The sequence below is a fragment of the Mytilus galloprovincialis genome, chromosome 6 (genome assembly GCF_965363235.1).
Source record: "Mytilus galloprovincialis chromosome 6, xbMytGall1.hap1.1, whole genome shotgun sequence".
NCBI classification, from domain to species: Eukaryota; Metazoa; Mollusca; class Bivalvia; order Mytilida; family Mytilidae; genus Mytilus; species Mytilus galloprovincialis.
Window position 1 is genome coordinate 32,643,332 of NC_134843.1, and position 18,140 is coordinate 32,661,471.

Genomic DNA, 18,140 nt, shown 5'->3' on the forward strand with positions numbered 1-18,140 from the left:
TCAACATTACTATTTATACATGCACTACAATTATTATCTTACTGAAAGAAGTAATTACATCTCAAAGAGAGGCACAAGAATATCACCAACTGAAGCAGAATTCTGAGTAGGGGTTTAGGAAGAGAAGTTCATTTTTGTTAATACAAATGTGTGTTGATTTGACTAAGCATATATCATGCGGAAGTAAGTAACAACACTCATTAAATTGAATGCATGAGATTTCACAAAATCCTGTTTCAGCTAAAGAGTGAGAAACCAAAGTAGGAAGTAGATGACTCATCACACACTCCAATCTCTATAATTATAAAGCCAGATTAACCACTCCAATCTCTATATAAAGTCAGATTAACAGCTGGGTGTAATAACCAACAATTAGAATACATATGACTTATTACCTGTTTTGGAAGATCCCCTATATCCATCATCGTAGGCATTTCCTGACCATCTCTACTATCAGATGGGTCCTCTGGTCTTGGTCTAGATGCTGATTCATTACTGTCAGGTCTAGGTTCCAACGGTCTTTCCTCTCGGCTCCTATCTGGATTGACACTTCTCAACAAGTTCAAACGGTTTCTCATTATTTCATTTGTAATACTGCCACTTTCACGTAACAAAAATGACTGGAAATGATGGGAGTTTGCTGATTCTAAAATTCTATTCACAGATGCTAAATCACTACTGTCACCTGGAAGACAAAACATCTAGCATGTAAATTCCAGTGTATTTTTTTTATAATTCCAGAATCGATTATTATTTAAATTTTAGAATACATTATTGTATTTATTTTAAATTCAAGAACACATCATAGTGGTTTGTTTGGTTTTTTTTTTTTAGTTTTTTTTTTGCATATCTACATTTCACAATTATCATGCTTAGAGACAAACCTTTTTATTAAATAATACAAAAAAGGTATATATTTTTTTTTTAACAAAGTCTTCATTATTAAAGTTTAAAAGTATTCTACAATTTTTATTTTTTTATTTTAAATTAATAATCAGTTTTATCATATTTTAAGTATCATTTTATTGAACAATTAACAAACTACAGAATGAAAGTAAAAATAGGGGTTTAAATTAAAAAAAATATCTATAACTCATAAAACTGAAAATACACACACACAAAATAAATATAAAATTAAAATAATATGAAAAAATCAGGAGTTATCTCCCCTTGACTGTAACAAAAAGAACTAAACAATTATATAATTACACAAACACAAATTAAAGCATTCAAATAGTTACTACTTTTACTTACACACTTATCCTAACACTGTAAAGCTATAGGTTTAAAGAAATATCATAAATAAGATGTTCTATGTGTAAAATTTATTTTCCCTATGTGCCACCAGGCATAGTAAGAACTAACTAAGTAAGTAAGTAAGTATATAATTGTCTTGCAATGCACTTGAGGACACTTTCTAAATTGTTTAAATTATTCCTTTGACTAGCTTGTTGATTCCAAATATATAAAATTTATTTGGTGCTAAGTAATGTAAGGATTTTTGTTCTACAATAAATACTTAATTATAATAAGTAGTGATAATACATGAATAAAAGATTTTCCACAACCAATAAAGGAGTAGGTCCAGTAAAACCCCTTTTTGGCCCCAAAATATAACAATTTTACAAAAATTTTAAAATGTAAACTTTTAGTTATTTATTGGAAGTAGAATGCTTCTGCTTCATAAATATGAGCTGTTTTTGACAATACAATGCACATATATCGGACCTACTCCTTTTCTTTTCTTTCAAGGTTTTTTTTCTGTAAGAAAGACCTACCTGAAATACTAGATCTGGGTTCGGTTTTGATCTGGTTCTCCATCCTCATGGCCTGTAGATTATTTATCTTATCCATAAGTTTGGATGACCTGGATGACGTTTCATTATCGTCTAAATTCTCTGACGGTGGTTGTACCGGAAGACGTAAATTAACAGTTTGTTTTAACTTTTCTGTCACCGTTGGGTTTATTCCAGACAGTGATTTGAGGTACGAAGGATCTAACAATGATGTAAGCTGTGGATGGTTCTGCCAAAGATGGCGCTCCAGAGCACGAGGATTTGAAAATCCCATTGGACAAAACTGGCACTGGTGCACACTATTTTCATACATTACTCTAGTCTGTTGTAGCAGATTTGCCTGAAAAATAAAAACAAACTAGTATTGCATTCACTAAATGAAATATTTTAACACTTGTTTCAGATTTCTGAAATAAGCAAGCCTTTCACCTTAAAAAAACACAAACCGGTAAATTACAAGGGCAAAAGTGCCAATGTTATTCCATTTTGTCTTTTATTAGAAATCAGCAACAGCTTTAATAACAAATGTGCAACATCTTTAATTGCAAATGTGTAACAGATTTTATTGCAAATGTGCAAAATGATTAATTACAAATATGCGACAGCACTAAAATTAAAGGTGCAACAACATTAACTACAATTGTGCAACAGCTAACACATAAATTTTCGAATTTTACGTTTTTACGAAAAAATCTACGAAAAAAACTGGAATATCTAGAAAAAATACCTTCAATATGGGTGCTGGTGATGGCGACGGTGATTTCTTAACTGACAAGTCCATAGGTTGATCAGTCCCTCTACCTGTAGGTTGGTCCTTCTTAGGGGTCCCAACAGGAGTATTACTGCCTGACCTAACACTGAAATCTAATGGCATAATGTCATCCTCATCCAAAGGTTCAGATTTAATATGGACAGGTGTGGCTGGACGGCTGCTAGCTGGGGTACCAACAGACAGTACAGGGGTCGTATGAGCAGCAGGTGGCGCATGTGATTTGCCACTGATGATAGAAGAGGGAGTGGATCTTTCATTTATCTCTGGTGGCATACCGTCATCAGAATCTCCGAATGATTTGTCGCTATCGTCAATATTGAATGGCTCCTTGACAGTAATGTACTGTTCTATCTGGTTGTTAGAGATTTCTACATGCTGTTTCTGAAGATGACGAATACAGTTAGCCTTAGTCGAAAATCCTACATCACAACGGGTACAAATGAATGGCTTCTGACGGCAACTACTGTGTGATCTAAGATGGTGTTTCAGTGCACGGAAGAATTTGAAATCAATGTTGCAATATTTGCATACAGTATCAGGTGAATGGAAGGAGGTTGAAGAATTGGCATCTTCTAGTGCATACTTATTGTAACCAATTGCTTGTTCAACATCATCCTTCATGAATTTACCATGCTTCTTCCTGCAATAAAATAATTATAATATTAGAAAAAAAATCAATTCAATTTCATAATTTAGAATAAATGCAATTCAAATTCATTATTAAGAAGAATACAATTTTTTTTTATTTTTGAAAAAATATAATTTAATTTTTATTTTGTAAATTTTAAACATAGTTGATTGATTGCTTTCTGCCGCCTCATCACAAAAAGGCTATAGCCTCAGCGCAAAGAGGCTATATTACATTGAAAACAATATAATAAGTCATTGAACTCTGAATACATATTCATGTCTCGAGTCTTTCAGTAAAAAGACAATAAATATTTGTAGAATTATCTCCCCTGGACCAGGTACAATGTGTAGGTTGTGCATACAGGAAATAAGCAAACATGTACATTATCATGTTAATGCATAAATTTTCTGCATTTATGAGGCATTTAAAATGTATCAATAAACCTCAGCGACAATATATATTTCTTGCACTTGGTGTATAAGGACTGTAACAGCACATAAAGGAAATGATTTATCAATTCATAGAATTAATTATGTCATTAAATCATTAAAATCAATCTGGAAAATGTTACAAGGTGTACCAGGTGTAACCATATAAACCTTAATTATCTTTTTAATGTATTAATTAAAAAAGATTTTATTCATTAAGTATCTTCTCTAAAATATGTTCTTGTGCTACTGTTTTAAATGTCGAATTTTTAAAATAATTCAAAATATAACTTTAAAATTTTTTTTAAAATTTATAGATAGGAGCTACAATTTTACCTGACATGCCTTTCACAGTTTGCCTTGGTGGTGAAAGCAAAGTCGCAAACCCGACATTGGAATGGTCGCTCTCCATTGTGAGTTCTTAAATGTCTGATCAATGTACTCTTGTCAGCGCTGGAGTAACTACACAAGTTACACTTATATGGAGACAGACCTAAATGTGTGCGGGTATGACCTGAAAAACATAAACAAATATTAAAAAATCTTTAAAGATAGTTTTCGATGATCATCTTAGCAGTTTGTTTTTTGTTTTCATCCCTATATTTTTTTGTGGTTTGTATTTCAACAATCTCTTTAAACAGATACCAAATTTTGATATTTTTTTGTGTATTCTTTCACAATTTTGCTTATAAACTTTATTTTTTTCATATTAGAAAAGCTAACCTGTTTCCAAATAATTGCAATATTTAAACATTTTAATTCAATATTTAACATTACAACAATGTCATAAAAAATACTAATTTATATACATCAACATGATCAATTATATAGCATATATATTCTCACCAAAAAGTATAAAATTACAAAAAATGAAGGGAGGGTGTAAAAGCAAGATGAAGGGCAACTCCCAAAAGAGACAGGAAACTGATTTGTTGTAGCTTAATTAAAAATATTTTTTTAATAAGAGGACGAGAAAAAAAATTGAGAATGAAAAGTAAGAAAGCAGATCTGACAACTGTACAACACAAATATAATAAACTAGTAAGAGTTGGAAAGACATTTTTTTTACATAAAAAGTAAAACAATTAAAATATAAGACCAATTAATCAATTGATCCAATTAAATTCAACTCCACAAAATTATGCCACATTACATGCTTAAAATAAAATAAAACAAGAAACGACTGTCATGCACTTATAGGTAAAATTTCATTCATAAAGAAACAGGAAGTTCTCATCATATAGAATATGCAACTTAGGTAACTACAAGATCCATCATTTCATAACTTGACAAGTTTGATAAATCTGCATGCAAATGAGATGCTAATTCTCAGGTTTTTACATACATAAATTAATTTCAAGCTTCCCATTATAATGCTAGCTATTTATATTTTTTTGAAATCCATTAAAATATACAAATTGCATTGTTGTTTTGTTTATAGTTACCATACATCATAAATGAAAGCGATAAAAGATGACAATTATGACTAGAGGAAATTAGCTAAAGAAAAAAAAAATAATGATGCCTCCCATCTCATTAATATAAAAAGAAAAGTGTGGTATCTCATCTTTTAAAATTAATTCACTAAAATAATAAAGCCTCCCATGTCCTAAAATGATTTCAGGTAATTAGCTATATAAAAAAATAATGATGCCTCCCATCCCATTAACAAAACAAAAGTGTGATTTCTCATCTTTAAAATAATTCACTAAAATAATGAAGCCTCCCCTCCTATATCCTAAAATTCATTCTTAAAAAAGTCTTTATTGATCTAAATTGTTAGAAAAATGAAGCCTCCCTTTGCATGAAAGTCTTCCCTCTGTATTGGTTATTACAAGTTATCTATACTAGTTAACATTTTGGTTTTACTTATAATTTGGTTCAATGGAAATAAAAATGCTAAATTAACAATTACTTAGTATAAATCTTTCTGGGTGTTAGTAATTATATTTTTACATCATTAATCTATTTCAGAATGCTGAAATTTATTTGCATAAATTTGTAAAATTACATAAGATTTACTATAAATATTTAGTTTTTGGTAAATTATTGTAGCCTTGGACTAAAATACCACATCCTAATTCATTCATACTAAATTGTATCTTTAAAAATTAGGTTCCCCCCAAAAAAAGCATATGCATACAGATAATATTAAGATACACAGAAGACCTTTGATGGGACAACACTGTAATATTTATATAGACACAAAATATTACAACAATCCAAATGATGCTGTATACTTACTTCTAAAGAGCAAATTGATAAAATATAAATACAATTATTAAAAAAATGCTGAACATTATCTGTATTTATCAATATAAAATATTCTTCTTGAAATATTCAGAAAATTTAACACTATGAAAATTCAAATTATGCTTCTTTTATCCCTATCCCTTTCATAAAATAACTGTGTAATTAATAAATTTCCTTTTTTACATTTTATATGTAATCTTTAAAAATCATCAATTATAACCGTAAATTTAATTAATTTCAAATTTTTCAAAATTTAACAAAAATAAAACATGCATACCTTTCAGTGCTCTGTAGTTAGGGAATAACATGTCACAGTATTTGCATGGGAATACACCTTTGTTGTTCATTTCACCGGAAGATCCACTGCCACTCTCACTGCTCGGGGGCGGAGTTGGTAAAGGACTAGACATATTTTGGCTACTTAGTGCTGCATTCATCATCTGACTAGCGCTCATCATGGCAGCTAATGTAGGTGTCATTTGTGAGGCAAGGCTGTACGGTATCATGGAAGGTAAGAAGGCGGAGAACTGATTCAGGTTGATACCCTGAAGATGTTCCATGCCTGGTATTGCTGGGAAGGGTGGCATCATACCATTGGATGAGCTCTGTATTAACTTCTGTAGTTCAGCCATGCTTTTGATTTCCTCCCCATTTTTCTTACCCATTGGATGTATAGGCGATATAAAAGGTGAGAAGACCTGTCCAAGTTTTGCAAAATAATCGTTGTTTTCATTCTTTTCCATGTTCAATATTGTTTCAGACATGGGTTTCTCTTTTTTGATTTTTTCTTCCGTTGGATTTTTCTCAGCGATCAATCCAAAGCTAGCTAAGAAGTCGTGTTTGCCAACCATTTCTGGTGTTCCGTGACCATCTGTGTCTTCTTCATCGATGTCATCGCTATCCATGACCTCGTCGAATGCTTTGTCGGCCATGTGTTTAGCCATGTGAACATGAAGTTCTTTGTTGTCGATAAAGTCACATTCACACAGAGGACATTGAGCCGTCTTTTCAGGATTGTGTGTATGTATGTGCATCAACAATGCACTCTTGCACGGAAAAGCCTTTGTACATTCTTTACATATATATTTATGATAATCGCTACTTGATTGTCTGACGTTTTCCTCGCACCAAGATTTGGCAACAAGTGGAAACTTTGTAACTGAGAAATCCATAAAACCGAGATCATGAAATCCTACAACGGCTTCTGAGAGGGGTGATTTTATGCTTTTTTCGTCATCATCCTTAGATTTGCTATGAGCGACTAATTTATGCAGATCTAATTCTCTAGTAGATTGGAACGATAGATTGCATTGTTGACAGTTTTGAGACAGTTCTGGGTGAGTTTCTAAATGACTCTGGTAACCATATTTGCACAGAAATGTTTTATTGCACACTGGACAATGTAGTTGATCTCTTTCTTCCTCCGTTGGCTGAAAATAAGCGAAAACATAATTTAAGAAACAACTTTTTTACAGAGAACTAAATGTTAAAAGCAGATAAAACATATATACACAATAAAAAATTATATCAATTTCTTAAATAAATTTTGTAATTAAAATAATTGTCTGTCAATCAATCAATCAAAATCTATTTCAAATACTTAGCACTATTTCTTCTCATGTACTTGATATAAATTAAACATTGCCGCAGGAGGTTAAACAACAAAATAAAAACATCTCTATTTACATTTAAAAATAAATATCAGCTTTTAGTTTCCAAATCACATTTCATCTTATCTATCTTTTTTAAATTCCTATAAGAAAACTGTAACACTTTGATAAAATCAAGATGACATTTGTTTCCTAAAAACAAGTGAAGGAAATGAAATCAATCATTTAAATGAAATTAACATATAACAGCTGGTATTACCTGTCTGACAGCTACTGGTACTCTTTGTGGCTCTGGTTCCCCTTTCACTTCTGCTGCGAGTTCTGATGGTATTTTTGGTGATTCTTGTGGCACAACCAGTGGAATAAATGAAGAGATTGACTGAGGAGGGAGAGCAGAATTAAACCTTTCTTCCAAAAGTTGACGTTTTGGTAGTGACCAATTTGGTGAGCAATCTACAAAGTTGAACGTCCTTTTCAGTCCTTTAGGCGACATATAGCTGGATGGAGTTGTTGGTTCTCCAAAATTTAAACCTTTCGGAGAAAATTCTCTGGATGGAATTGGTGTGGACATATTCAATGAGGTTCCGTCAAAATCTATCGGACTAAAGAACATTGCCTTTGGCTTAAAAGTAGGAGTCTTCTTCCTAATTTTTGTTCCAAGAGCTTCAATATCGGTTTCCTTAGAATGGATTCTCATATGCCTGTGCATATTTCCATTTGTTGTAAAAGACATTTTACATACTTTACATTTAAAGGGTCTCTCTCCTGAAAATAAAAGTCTTGATTATTTCCCTTAGATAATAAAATTTCAAGAATTACTTGTGAAAAAGTTATATTTTTACTCTTTTCACTATAAAATCTGAAGCAATAATTTAACATTAGGTCCTCTATTCCAAGATTTCATTTTTCAAGATGAACAATAATTCAAATTGAATTTAGGTTTTATTGTGAGAATGCTGTGAAAGTATCATTGATTGTGGGGTAGCAATTTTTGTTACTTTCTTAGTTTCCTCCAACCAAAAAATTTATCATTGAGTGAGATATTTTAAACTTAAAACATGGACTTGAATTTCTACAAAACACGAAAATTGAAGCCCACAAAGACAAGTAGTTCAACAGTATTCTTTTTAAAGTATGTTCTTCGGAGTTGAGTATGACATCCATTATCACTGAACTAGTATATATATATTTGTTTGGGGGCCAGCTGATGGACGCCTCCAGGTGTGGGAGTTTCTCGCTGCACTGAAGACCTTTTGATGACCTTCTGCTGTTGTCTGTTTTATGGTTGGGTTGTTGTCTCTTTGACACATTCCCCATTTCCATTCTCAATTTTATCTCATATTCAAACACTTATCTATGCAATGCTGCTAACACCTACCAGAATGCACCAACATGTGTCTGTCTAGTGAGCTCTGGGAACTAAGAACCTTCCCACAGATTGTACACGTGTTAGACTGAGACGCTGCAGCGTGGGTATTGTGGGTTCGTATGTGTATCGTGAGATCATGTAATGACTGGACTACTTCCTGACAGATTGGGCATTGATATATGGCTTCCTCTCCGTCTCCGTTTAATGGCAGAATCTGGAATAGAAAAAAAAACAAAAATGGTCATTATAGTGTCTTTATTTCTTATTATCTAATAACACTTTTGAACAAACAGATATTTTTCAAATACACAGATACAAATGCTTACTATCAATCTGAAAGAAAAAAATTGACATCATACATAAAAGAACTTATTAAAAGGTGCACTTGATTCCATTAATTTTTATGGACAAATCAGATCTATTAGAGAACATGAAATAAGTATTTCAAAATTACCATAATATTGCAACTTTAAATGGTAAAATACTGGCAAAATGGCAGAAAAACAATCATATGCAATCATAATGTATTAAACTTGCAACAACACATTGTGTCTTCAACAACTAACTTTAAAATTACAGCAATTACAAAAGTTTCCACAATAAATTTTTAAAAAATTGAAACTCTTCCAATAGAAATTTTAAACAAGAGTTTACAAACTCAGCATTTTTTTCCAAGAATACTCTTTTTAACCTACGTCACTCTTAAACATAGTTGTAAATTCATCCTCATTCATCTGAATAAATAGTAAGTTATGCAAATAAAAAAAACTCCCTAATACTTGCAGGTGAAACATCTTAAACAGGCATGTCACGTCTTAAAAGATACATACAAAACCTAAACAAAGAAACATTCAACAAGTCTGTTACAGTTGATATAAATCATACTACGTTAAAATATCACCTTGTTATGTACCATTGTCAAAAAATGGGACTTGTCGCTGCATCATGAATAAACCATGAAACTTTCAAACAGAAAGTGATGAATCTTTTCATACTTAAAATCAAAGATTGATAAACTCATTAATGTTACATTTAATTACCATCTGATCACCCAGGTGTGAGATCATTACCATCTCTCCGATATATTTTTTTCATCGTATACCGCAAAATCTTAAAATACTTATTTCATGTGTTGCTCAATAACCATTATTATTTTTCTTAAATATTTTTAAAAAGCCATCAAAGTAAAACATGATTCATAATCCTTTAATCTGTTTCTATTACATCATGTTTAGAGTAAAAGAACAAGCAACCATGTTGTATCACGTAGGATGAGAAATTCCTCCCTACTCCATCTTTTACGGTCCATGGTCAAATATCTTTCTGCTTCATTACAGTGACATATGAAATTTGTTTGTCACATGAAAAGAGACGGGAGACTGATAGGAGTAAAATACTTTTTATATCCCAGGTGTAAAGGTACAATTCAACTTATATAGAAGTTTTCTGATGTATAAAGGTGCAATACAACTTATATTGAAGTTTTCTGATGTATAAAGGTACAATACAACTTATATAGAAGTTTTCCGATGTGTAAAGGTACAATTCAACTTATATAGAAGTTTTCTGATGTATAAAGGTGCAATATAACTTATATTGCAGTTTTCTGATGTATAAAGGTACAATACAACTTATATAGAAGTTTTCTGATGTATAAAGGTACAATTCAACTTATATAGAAGTTTTCTGATGTATAAAGGTGCAATACAACTTATATAGAAGTTTTCTGATGTATAAAGGTACAATACAACTTATACAGAAGTTTTCTGATGTATAAAGGTGCAATACAATTTATATTGAAGTTATCTGATGTATAAAGGGGCAATACAACTTATATAAAAGTCATTATGAATCAGAATATAGATATATCAGCTTTTGGTCAAGAAAATAGTTTTTAAGGAAAATATTTTATTGTATTTCAATAAACTTTGTTCTTTCTCTTCTTCTATCTATTTTTTCTTTTTTTTCCAAATATTTCGCCAGCACCATCAGAAAATCCATTCAAAAAATTTAATTCGAGTTATTTAGTATTAGGACATCTGAAACTTCTTTAAACAACCAGACTGCCTAGTTTTTCTCATGAGTCATTATAAGTAGCCATTGAATGAATAATTACACAAATTTTCTACATATTCCAAGTACAACTTATTCCTACATTAAAGATGCAAAACCATATAAAATCTTTATGGGTGACAAATACCTTTGTGTAAAGGTCTGATTGACATCCTTTCAGGAATGAGGTAATTAAGTAAATTAGGAATGAGGTAACTAAGTAAATTAACCAACATATTTTTACAGATTAATTGGCCTTTGGAAATTTTCATATTATGTTTTCAGAAATTAATCAAAACAAGATTAAGATGTAATTTTTAAGATGGATTTGGCATACTTATATTACTTCACAGTTTCAAGTTAGGGCACCTTGCAGATTAAAATTCTAAATCTGAAACAATACCCTCAGCAACTTATCCAGTTTTTGTAAAAAATCTATTAATCCTCTTAATTCATCTATAAATATTAATCTTTTGTGCTGGTTAATACTAGCTAATCCATGGATTATTGGATAATGGACAAATATGTCATGCAGATTTAGAGAATGATACTAGTGAATTACAGGCGATGTTGAGTACTAAATGTCAATTTGACAACAACCCAACGGCAGACATAACAAAATAAATATATCTGGAATATACAATAGGTGGTAAAATGACATGCTAATTTCCACCCACAAAGAAATACCTGAAATCACAAATATTTTGAAAACATACAAGTGTCTTAATCTGATAATATTTGAATCTAAAATTTCAGTTAGAAGTTTCAAAGGAGACTGGATACTGAAAAAAAAGAAATAAAAGAAGCACTAAGCCTGCTTACTTAATAAATTAACTATTGTGGATTCATTTATTTTGGTGGGTACCAGTATTTGGGGATTCAGAAAAATGTATTTTTCATGGTGTCGCCAAAGTTTGCACACAAGCCTTTAGAAAATTGAACTTTGTTGAATATCTAAATGCTTGGTTCAAAAAATTCTCAAATGTTGGTATTCCACAAATAAAAATGGATCTACAGTAACTCATAGTTATGATTAAATCTGATCATAAGATCTGACACAAAGATCAAATAAAAATAGATTTGACCAGAAGTGACCATGATAAATTCTAAAGAAAAGAAAATATTGCTTCTTTCACAAAAAAGAAATAAAAGGATCAGATGAGACAAGAGAAGATATATTGTTATTGTCATAGCTAAAATCTTTAACAGAATGACCATAGCTATTATTAGGATAATAAATCTATATATTATTCATCTATGTTAGATATATAAACATGACTAAAAGAAAGAAGGAGTTGGTTGTTTGATTGCGTCATTTCAAAAATAGAACTACATTAAAAATATGATCTAGATATTCAGAATCCATAATAGTTTTAAGCAATAAATTTCACTGCAGTAACTTCTGTTAAATTTATCTTTTTAAATTTTCATTTTTTGGAAAGGTTACTACCCTTCTGAATTGATATTACCAATTCTGTTTCTTTACATTTTTAAGATATATATCAAAAGTAATCAAATTAAAAGAGATGATGAAAAAAAAGTAAACAATCAGAAAAATAAAATAAACAACAAATGTTGCACCTACTCACATATTTTCCACTTCAATTAATGAATATAAACGCAATCAAACAAACTTGCTTTCCAATCATGCAGGATGTACAAATAAGAGTAAGCGAATCAAAGATGATAAAATTAATGAAGCATGTCCATATTTACCTATACAAAATATATGGATAATCAAAAATATATATTAAGTGCTTTATCATCTGGTTTCCGCCACCAGTAACATTCATGCAAAACATGCCGTGAAATAGCCTAAAGGGGGGTAATAAGAGGACGATTATGCATTTATGAATCTAAATTCATCGTGCAGAATATACAGCGACAGACATTGATGTCCCTGCATAAATTCCATAATACCTTGTTTTCATTTTCATCATGGTTTTCATCATAAGTTGTATCGTCTTTAACGTGATTCTGAAAATAATTTCATTTTTTATTTGAATTTTAATCACATTATTTATCTTTCTTCTGTTCTCAAATATTTTCAATTGATTGGTTGCTGATGTGGTTTTTCAAACATTTTTGGAAAATATATGTACAGTCTTGCCCTTTTTTTTTAAATCAGAACTACATAAATAAACCAAACATTTCTTAAAAAGATGTGAAAAATAAATAAAAAGACAGAAGAAACTTGGTTTAACTTTGTTAATAAAAGAAAAGTTACTGATATAAGTAAGTAATTTTTTTTAAATAAGGTGTGAATTCATAAAAGTGATGTAAGCAAAGAAACACACACAAAAAACTCACTAAGTGTGAACCATATGGCTATCACAGACACAAGAAATTTGAAAGGCAAGGAAAAAACTTCACACACTATTATAAATTAATCCACCACATATAAAACCTACTCATCTGCACGAAAATAAATAAATAACAAACTATTTACCTTCTTTCCTCGTCTGTGGGTTTTTGCTGCAGAAATACTTGCACTGATTGAACTAGGACTGAGCTGTGCTGAGGAAGAAGGCGTCCAAGATGAGTTAGATCCACTCCCGTCTAAAAAGGATGCAGTATTTAAATTTATTTCCGTGAGACTGTTATTGGTAATAGTAACTATATCCTCTATTTTAGTCGATAAAAGAGAACTTGTATCTTTATTATTCTGCTGCACTGGCACTTCATTGTCTAACTGGTCCGAGGTGTCGACAACAAGGGGACCGTATTCATCAAAGTCATCGTGGTCCTGCAACAAAAATGACAGGTTGTAATAATTATTAGTTTATGATTAGGGCGGATCGCAAACACATATTTCCTAACATGTCATCTTCAGCAAGCCACAGCCTATCTTAAGTGACGGCGAACCAAGAAACGACTTGAGCCCGAGGCCATGTACATATTATTGCTATAGTTAACTGCTGGTAGGTAGTAACACTTTACAAAGACAAGACATTATCAGTGATAATTATCCAGTTGACAGGGTAAACAAATTGCTGACCAAAAAGATGATGTATAATTCAGGAAGAGATTTTGTCCTGGAGACAAGGAAATTGTCATCATCTATCTGTCTCATGATTTCAAAACTTCTCTTTTATCTTCAGTTACATATTGAACTTCACACGGTTTTTATTCTGTTAAATTTAATTTGAAGTTGAATTTTTCAGATAAAAAAGAATCTCCTACAAACTTTATTTTCAGTTACATATTGAACTATTTTTTATTTTTTATTCAATTTTGGTTTGTATTTTTTTTTTCAGATAAAAAAAGTCTCCTAAAAATTTGTCTTTTATCTTCAGTCACATATTGAACTAAACACATATTTTTGTTTATTCTAACTTAATATGTACTCTTGAGATATAATAGAATCTTCTCTCAAATCTTTTTTTTTATCTTCAGTCACATATTGAATATAACATATTTTTTTGTTAAATCTTATTATAAGTTTAAATTTTTCCAAAAAACATATGAGATATTTACATTGTTCAAAGGGAATTTGATCAGTTATGTAGTTAAAATGTCTTTTTTTTTGTATTTTTTTTTGTTTCAAACTAGGAAGCTATCTCAATGAAATTTACCCCATTTTCTTTTCTTTAGTGAATTGTCTTAAATTCATATCTAATACATTTACTTCAGAAGCACCCAAATTAGGAAAGACTTTATAAGCTCAATGTTAAAGGTTGCATGTTGACATATAGTTGTTTACAACCTCGTCCTTTGATCTCTGTGTATATAGTTGCCTCATTGGTACATTTCTTCCACTGAGACTCTCTTAATTTTCATACCTTTCAGAATTTTCTTCTTCAGAATGCTATTCCTGATCTAAATTTAGATCCTTACCAAAATAATTCCTGAACATTTAAAAATAATGAAAAATCTTCTTTACATATGATGATATCATACTCAATGACAAGCTTCCTACCAAGTTTAATGGAAATGTTGTATAATTTGAAATCGCACCCTCTAGCAAGAGATTACAGATTGGTCACCATATAAGATGAAACTGAATCAGGAAGAAACACTTTGGCCTGCAGTTATTATCACTGTCAATATCTTCAATACAAACATGTCCTGTCAGCCTCGGGGGCAAGAGACAAAATATTTGTACAACTTTAGCTTCATCAATGCAATTCTTAACATGAAAAAAAAATGAGATTTCAATTTGTCTATGACAATTTTTTTTTAATTGATTCAAAATTTGAGGAGTCATTATTTTTCTTTTTTCCTCTTTCTTGGGAGATTCTATATGTTATCAATACTTATAATACTATCTCAATGAAATCCCTGGTTACAGAAAACTGTAAATCTAGAAATTTTTGTGTGTATTAATTATTAACCATCAACTAAAAAACAAGATTCATACTTGCGACTCCAGAAAATGCAAAATAACCAATAATGCTATAAAAATTTAAAATGTGACTATATATTTTTCCAACACATATTTCTTCTGTCTCAATTTTTGTAATAAAAATAAATTGAAAAAATATTTGAATTTACAGCAACTATTTCTACTTTTATTAAGCATCTCCTAGTTTGGTAATTCTGTTTTTAAACAAATCTAGGCTTTCCAAACCTTTGGTTCTTAACACATCCCGATGGAGGCTTATCGTGCAAACTTTTAGCTGCAAATTGAATTTTTGGTTTTTTTTACTTGTCAGATGGCAGTAAATTTCCTATCCCATTTTTCAAAGAAACGAATTGATTTTAAGATTCCCTCAAAACTGCTGATAAATTACTAACGGAATGTATGAATCATAAAAACTGGAAAAAGTACGGTTTATTACATTTGTCCCTGAGGGCAGAATCACATACCAATAAAGTACTATTGATCTTCATCAATTATCTTTTTACTACTGTTTTGATAGAAACAATATTAGGAAAAACAATTTTTGTCCCTGTTTCAAATTTTGAAGTTGAAAAATTGGAATTACCTACATGTAGGATAGAATTCTCAATTTCAATTATCAAATTATTCAAACAATTTCAAACAAGAAATTTGCAGACATACTTATTTAGATGTTGGTCTTTATGCTTTTTATGTCATACATTATATCATCACATAATAATAACCAATATATTTGACAAGGAAATGGGAGCCATTAACTGAGCCTAGTGTATTTTGACTTCAATAAAAATCGTGTTGCATTTGACGATTTGAAAGGATCCTAGCATCCATTTATAAATTTCTTGATCCTACTTTTTAAACCCTGACGGAACAAAATTAACTGATGAAAAGAATTATTATATCAAATCACGTTCATCTTTTAACAGGTCCTGCATCATGTACTTATATTTTTTGTAATGTGATATCCTCGGCTACATTTCACTGAGTTTATGACACTAACGACAGCATGCTTTAACATCTCATGCAGATCTATGTTTTTTAAGATGTTTTTCGAATGCTTATGAATTAGATTTGAAATTAATACATCCTGTATCATAAAATCGTGGGGTTCATAAAAACTTACGGGTGTAGATTCTGAGAATCAAATTAGATCTAATATTCATTATAAATTAACAAATACTGAATTAAAGATTTAAAAGGCAAAGGATTGGCTGAACAATATTTAACAGAATCTTTTAGCTAATGCATTTGTATCATTAAAACCTCATAATTGTAAAATCCTGAAACCCAAACTTTTGAAATTTATGAATATTTAAACTTCCTAGATGATTATAATTAATTATTTTGGCAAGGGCTGATTGTTAAGTCGGTTTAACCCTTTCCTCCATGGATACTTTTTTTTTAAAATACTTGATTTGCATAGGATTTTTTCAATAAAAAAAAAAAAATCAGCAGGTTTAAATTATTAATGCATTGCCAAAAACAAATATTTCATCAATGAAGTTTCAGTCATAGATTCTCATGAATATCCTTTTTCTATCAGATACAACTTTTATTAAGTCTGATGAAGTTTTTTCATAGGTGAGAAGTTTCAACTGAGGGACTACACAGGCGTCAAAAGGCGTCATTATGGAGTAAAGGGGGTGGCGTCAAAAGGTGTCATTATGGAGGAAAGGGTTAATTATATAAGAGTTTGATTTCTGGATCAATTTCTTTTTTTGACTAAATTCATTTCCCATCAGATTATTTCAGACTTGAAAGATAAAATTTAACCCATGGAGATCCTCTTAGATGTCTCATCTTCATCAGTATACCTGTATCTTAGATTGCTGAGTAACGACAGGTGTATGGATATATAAAGAAGATCAACTTTACGTCTTTTTCAAGATAGGTACTTAGTCTTTTACAAGATAGGTACTTTAAGTACATAAAAAATGATCTTTTTATATAAGTAATAAATTATTTAAACAAGTATGTATAGTAGTACTTATCCCAATTTTTACATCCACTTATTAATCATAAATTGATGTACAGGGATGTTACGGAACAGGATATTTTGTAACCAAATCCACCGATCGGGAGACCAATGGAGAGTTTTTAAGTTGTTTAAATAGAGATGAAATTAACCACTTCTTGCATTGAATGACTGAAAATAGTAACAATCTGTCATGTGAAACTTATTCCACATCATTCTGACGTCGGCAAGATTTGACAAGAAATTAATGTGATATATATATATGTGTGTTATATAAATTTACTTTGATCATATCCATAACTGTTTCTTCTTTTGGATACAGGTAGCTACCGGAGATGATTTATTATTCAGATTCTGATGAAATTATCTTCGCTGGAGATTAATTTCCAAAAATTGTATCAAATTTCACGTATTTATATCAAATATTTTGAAAAGTTCATCTTTAATGCATCCGGGAGTACAAAGTCTCTATTTATATTAAAATCAGATGCTATGTGTATTTTTCACACTTTTTTTGTTTAAATTAATCGTTTTAATTTAATGTTAAAATTCACAGCTTAGAAAGACAACAAATTTAAGTTTGTTGAACAAAAATCTCTCTAATTTCTGTCAGTGATGGAAAGACATACGGACAGGACAAATACAATGTCTGTCATCATATGTTAAGAACCAATATCTTAAGATACAAAAGAATATCCATTCAACCTAACTTCCCTTATTCTTCCTTTTACAAAACTATTTCTTATTACTTTGTTGAGTAAAAGCTTGATACACATTTTTACAGTTAGGGCTCCACCACTAAGGAACCTGACACTCAACATAATGTTCCTATACGATTCCTCTTTTCAATATCAATTGTGACTTTATCAGAAACATGGCATGTTAAAATAACATCGTGAATCTTTAAATTTA

The 18,140-nt window shown here is 30.5% G+C and overlaps 1 protein-coding gene across 4 annotated transcripts in view; it reads right to left on the reverse strand.

The window, feature by feature from the left end:
* The window catches only part of LOC143079386 (ras-responsive element-binding protein 1-like), a 51,652-nt gene that overhangs the window by 4,542 nt on the left and 28,970 nt on the right, over positions 1-18,140 (reverse strand). For 3 of the 4 annotated variants that reach the window (XM_076254680.1, XM_076254677.1, XM_076254678.1), the window contains exons 3-11: positions 13,361-13,657; positions 12,832-12,888; positions 8,869-9,073; positions 7,750-8,255; positions 6,158-7,310; positions 3,964-4,141; positions 2,524-3,208; positions 1,779-2,136; positions 396-685 (exon numbers count right to left, since the gene is read on the reverse strand). In XM_076254680.1, the coding sequence (XP_076110795.1) occupies positions 396-685; positions 1,779-2,136; positions 2,524-3,208; positions 3,964-4,141; positions 6,158-7,310; positions 7,750-8,255; positions 8,869-9,073; positions 12,832-12,888; positions 13,361-13,657 (3,729 nt within the window). The remainder of the gene's footprint in view (positions 1-395; positions 686-1,778; positions 2,137-2,523; positions 3,209-3,963; positions 4,142-6,157; positions 7,311-7,749; positions 8,256-8,868; positions 9,074-12,831; positions 12,889-13,360; positions 13,658-18,140) is intronic. The other variant, XM_076254679.1, reaches the window with a different exon arrangement.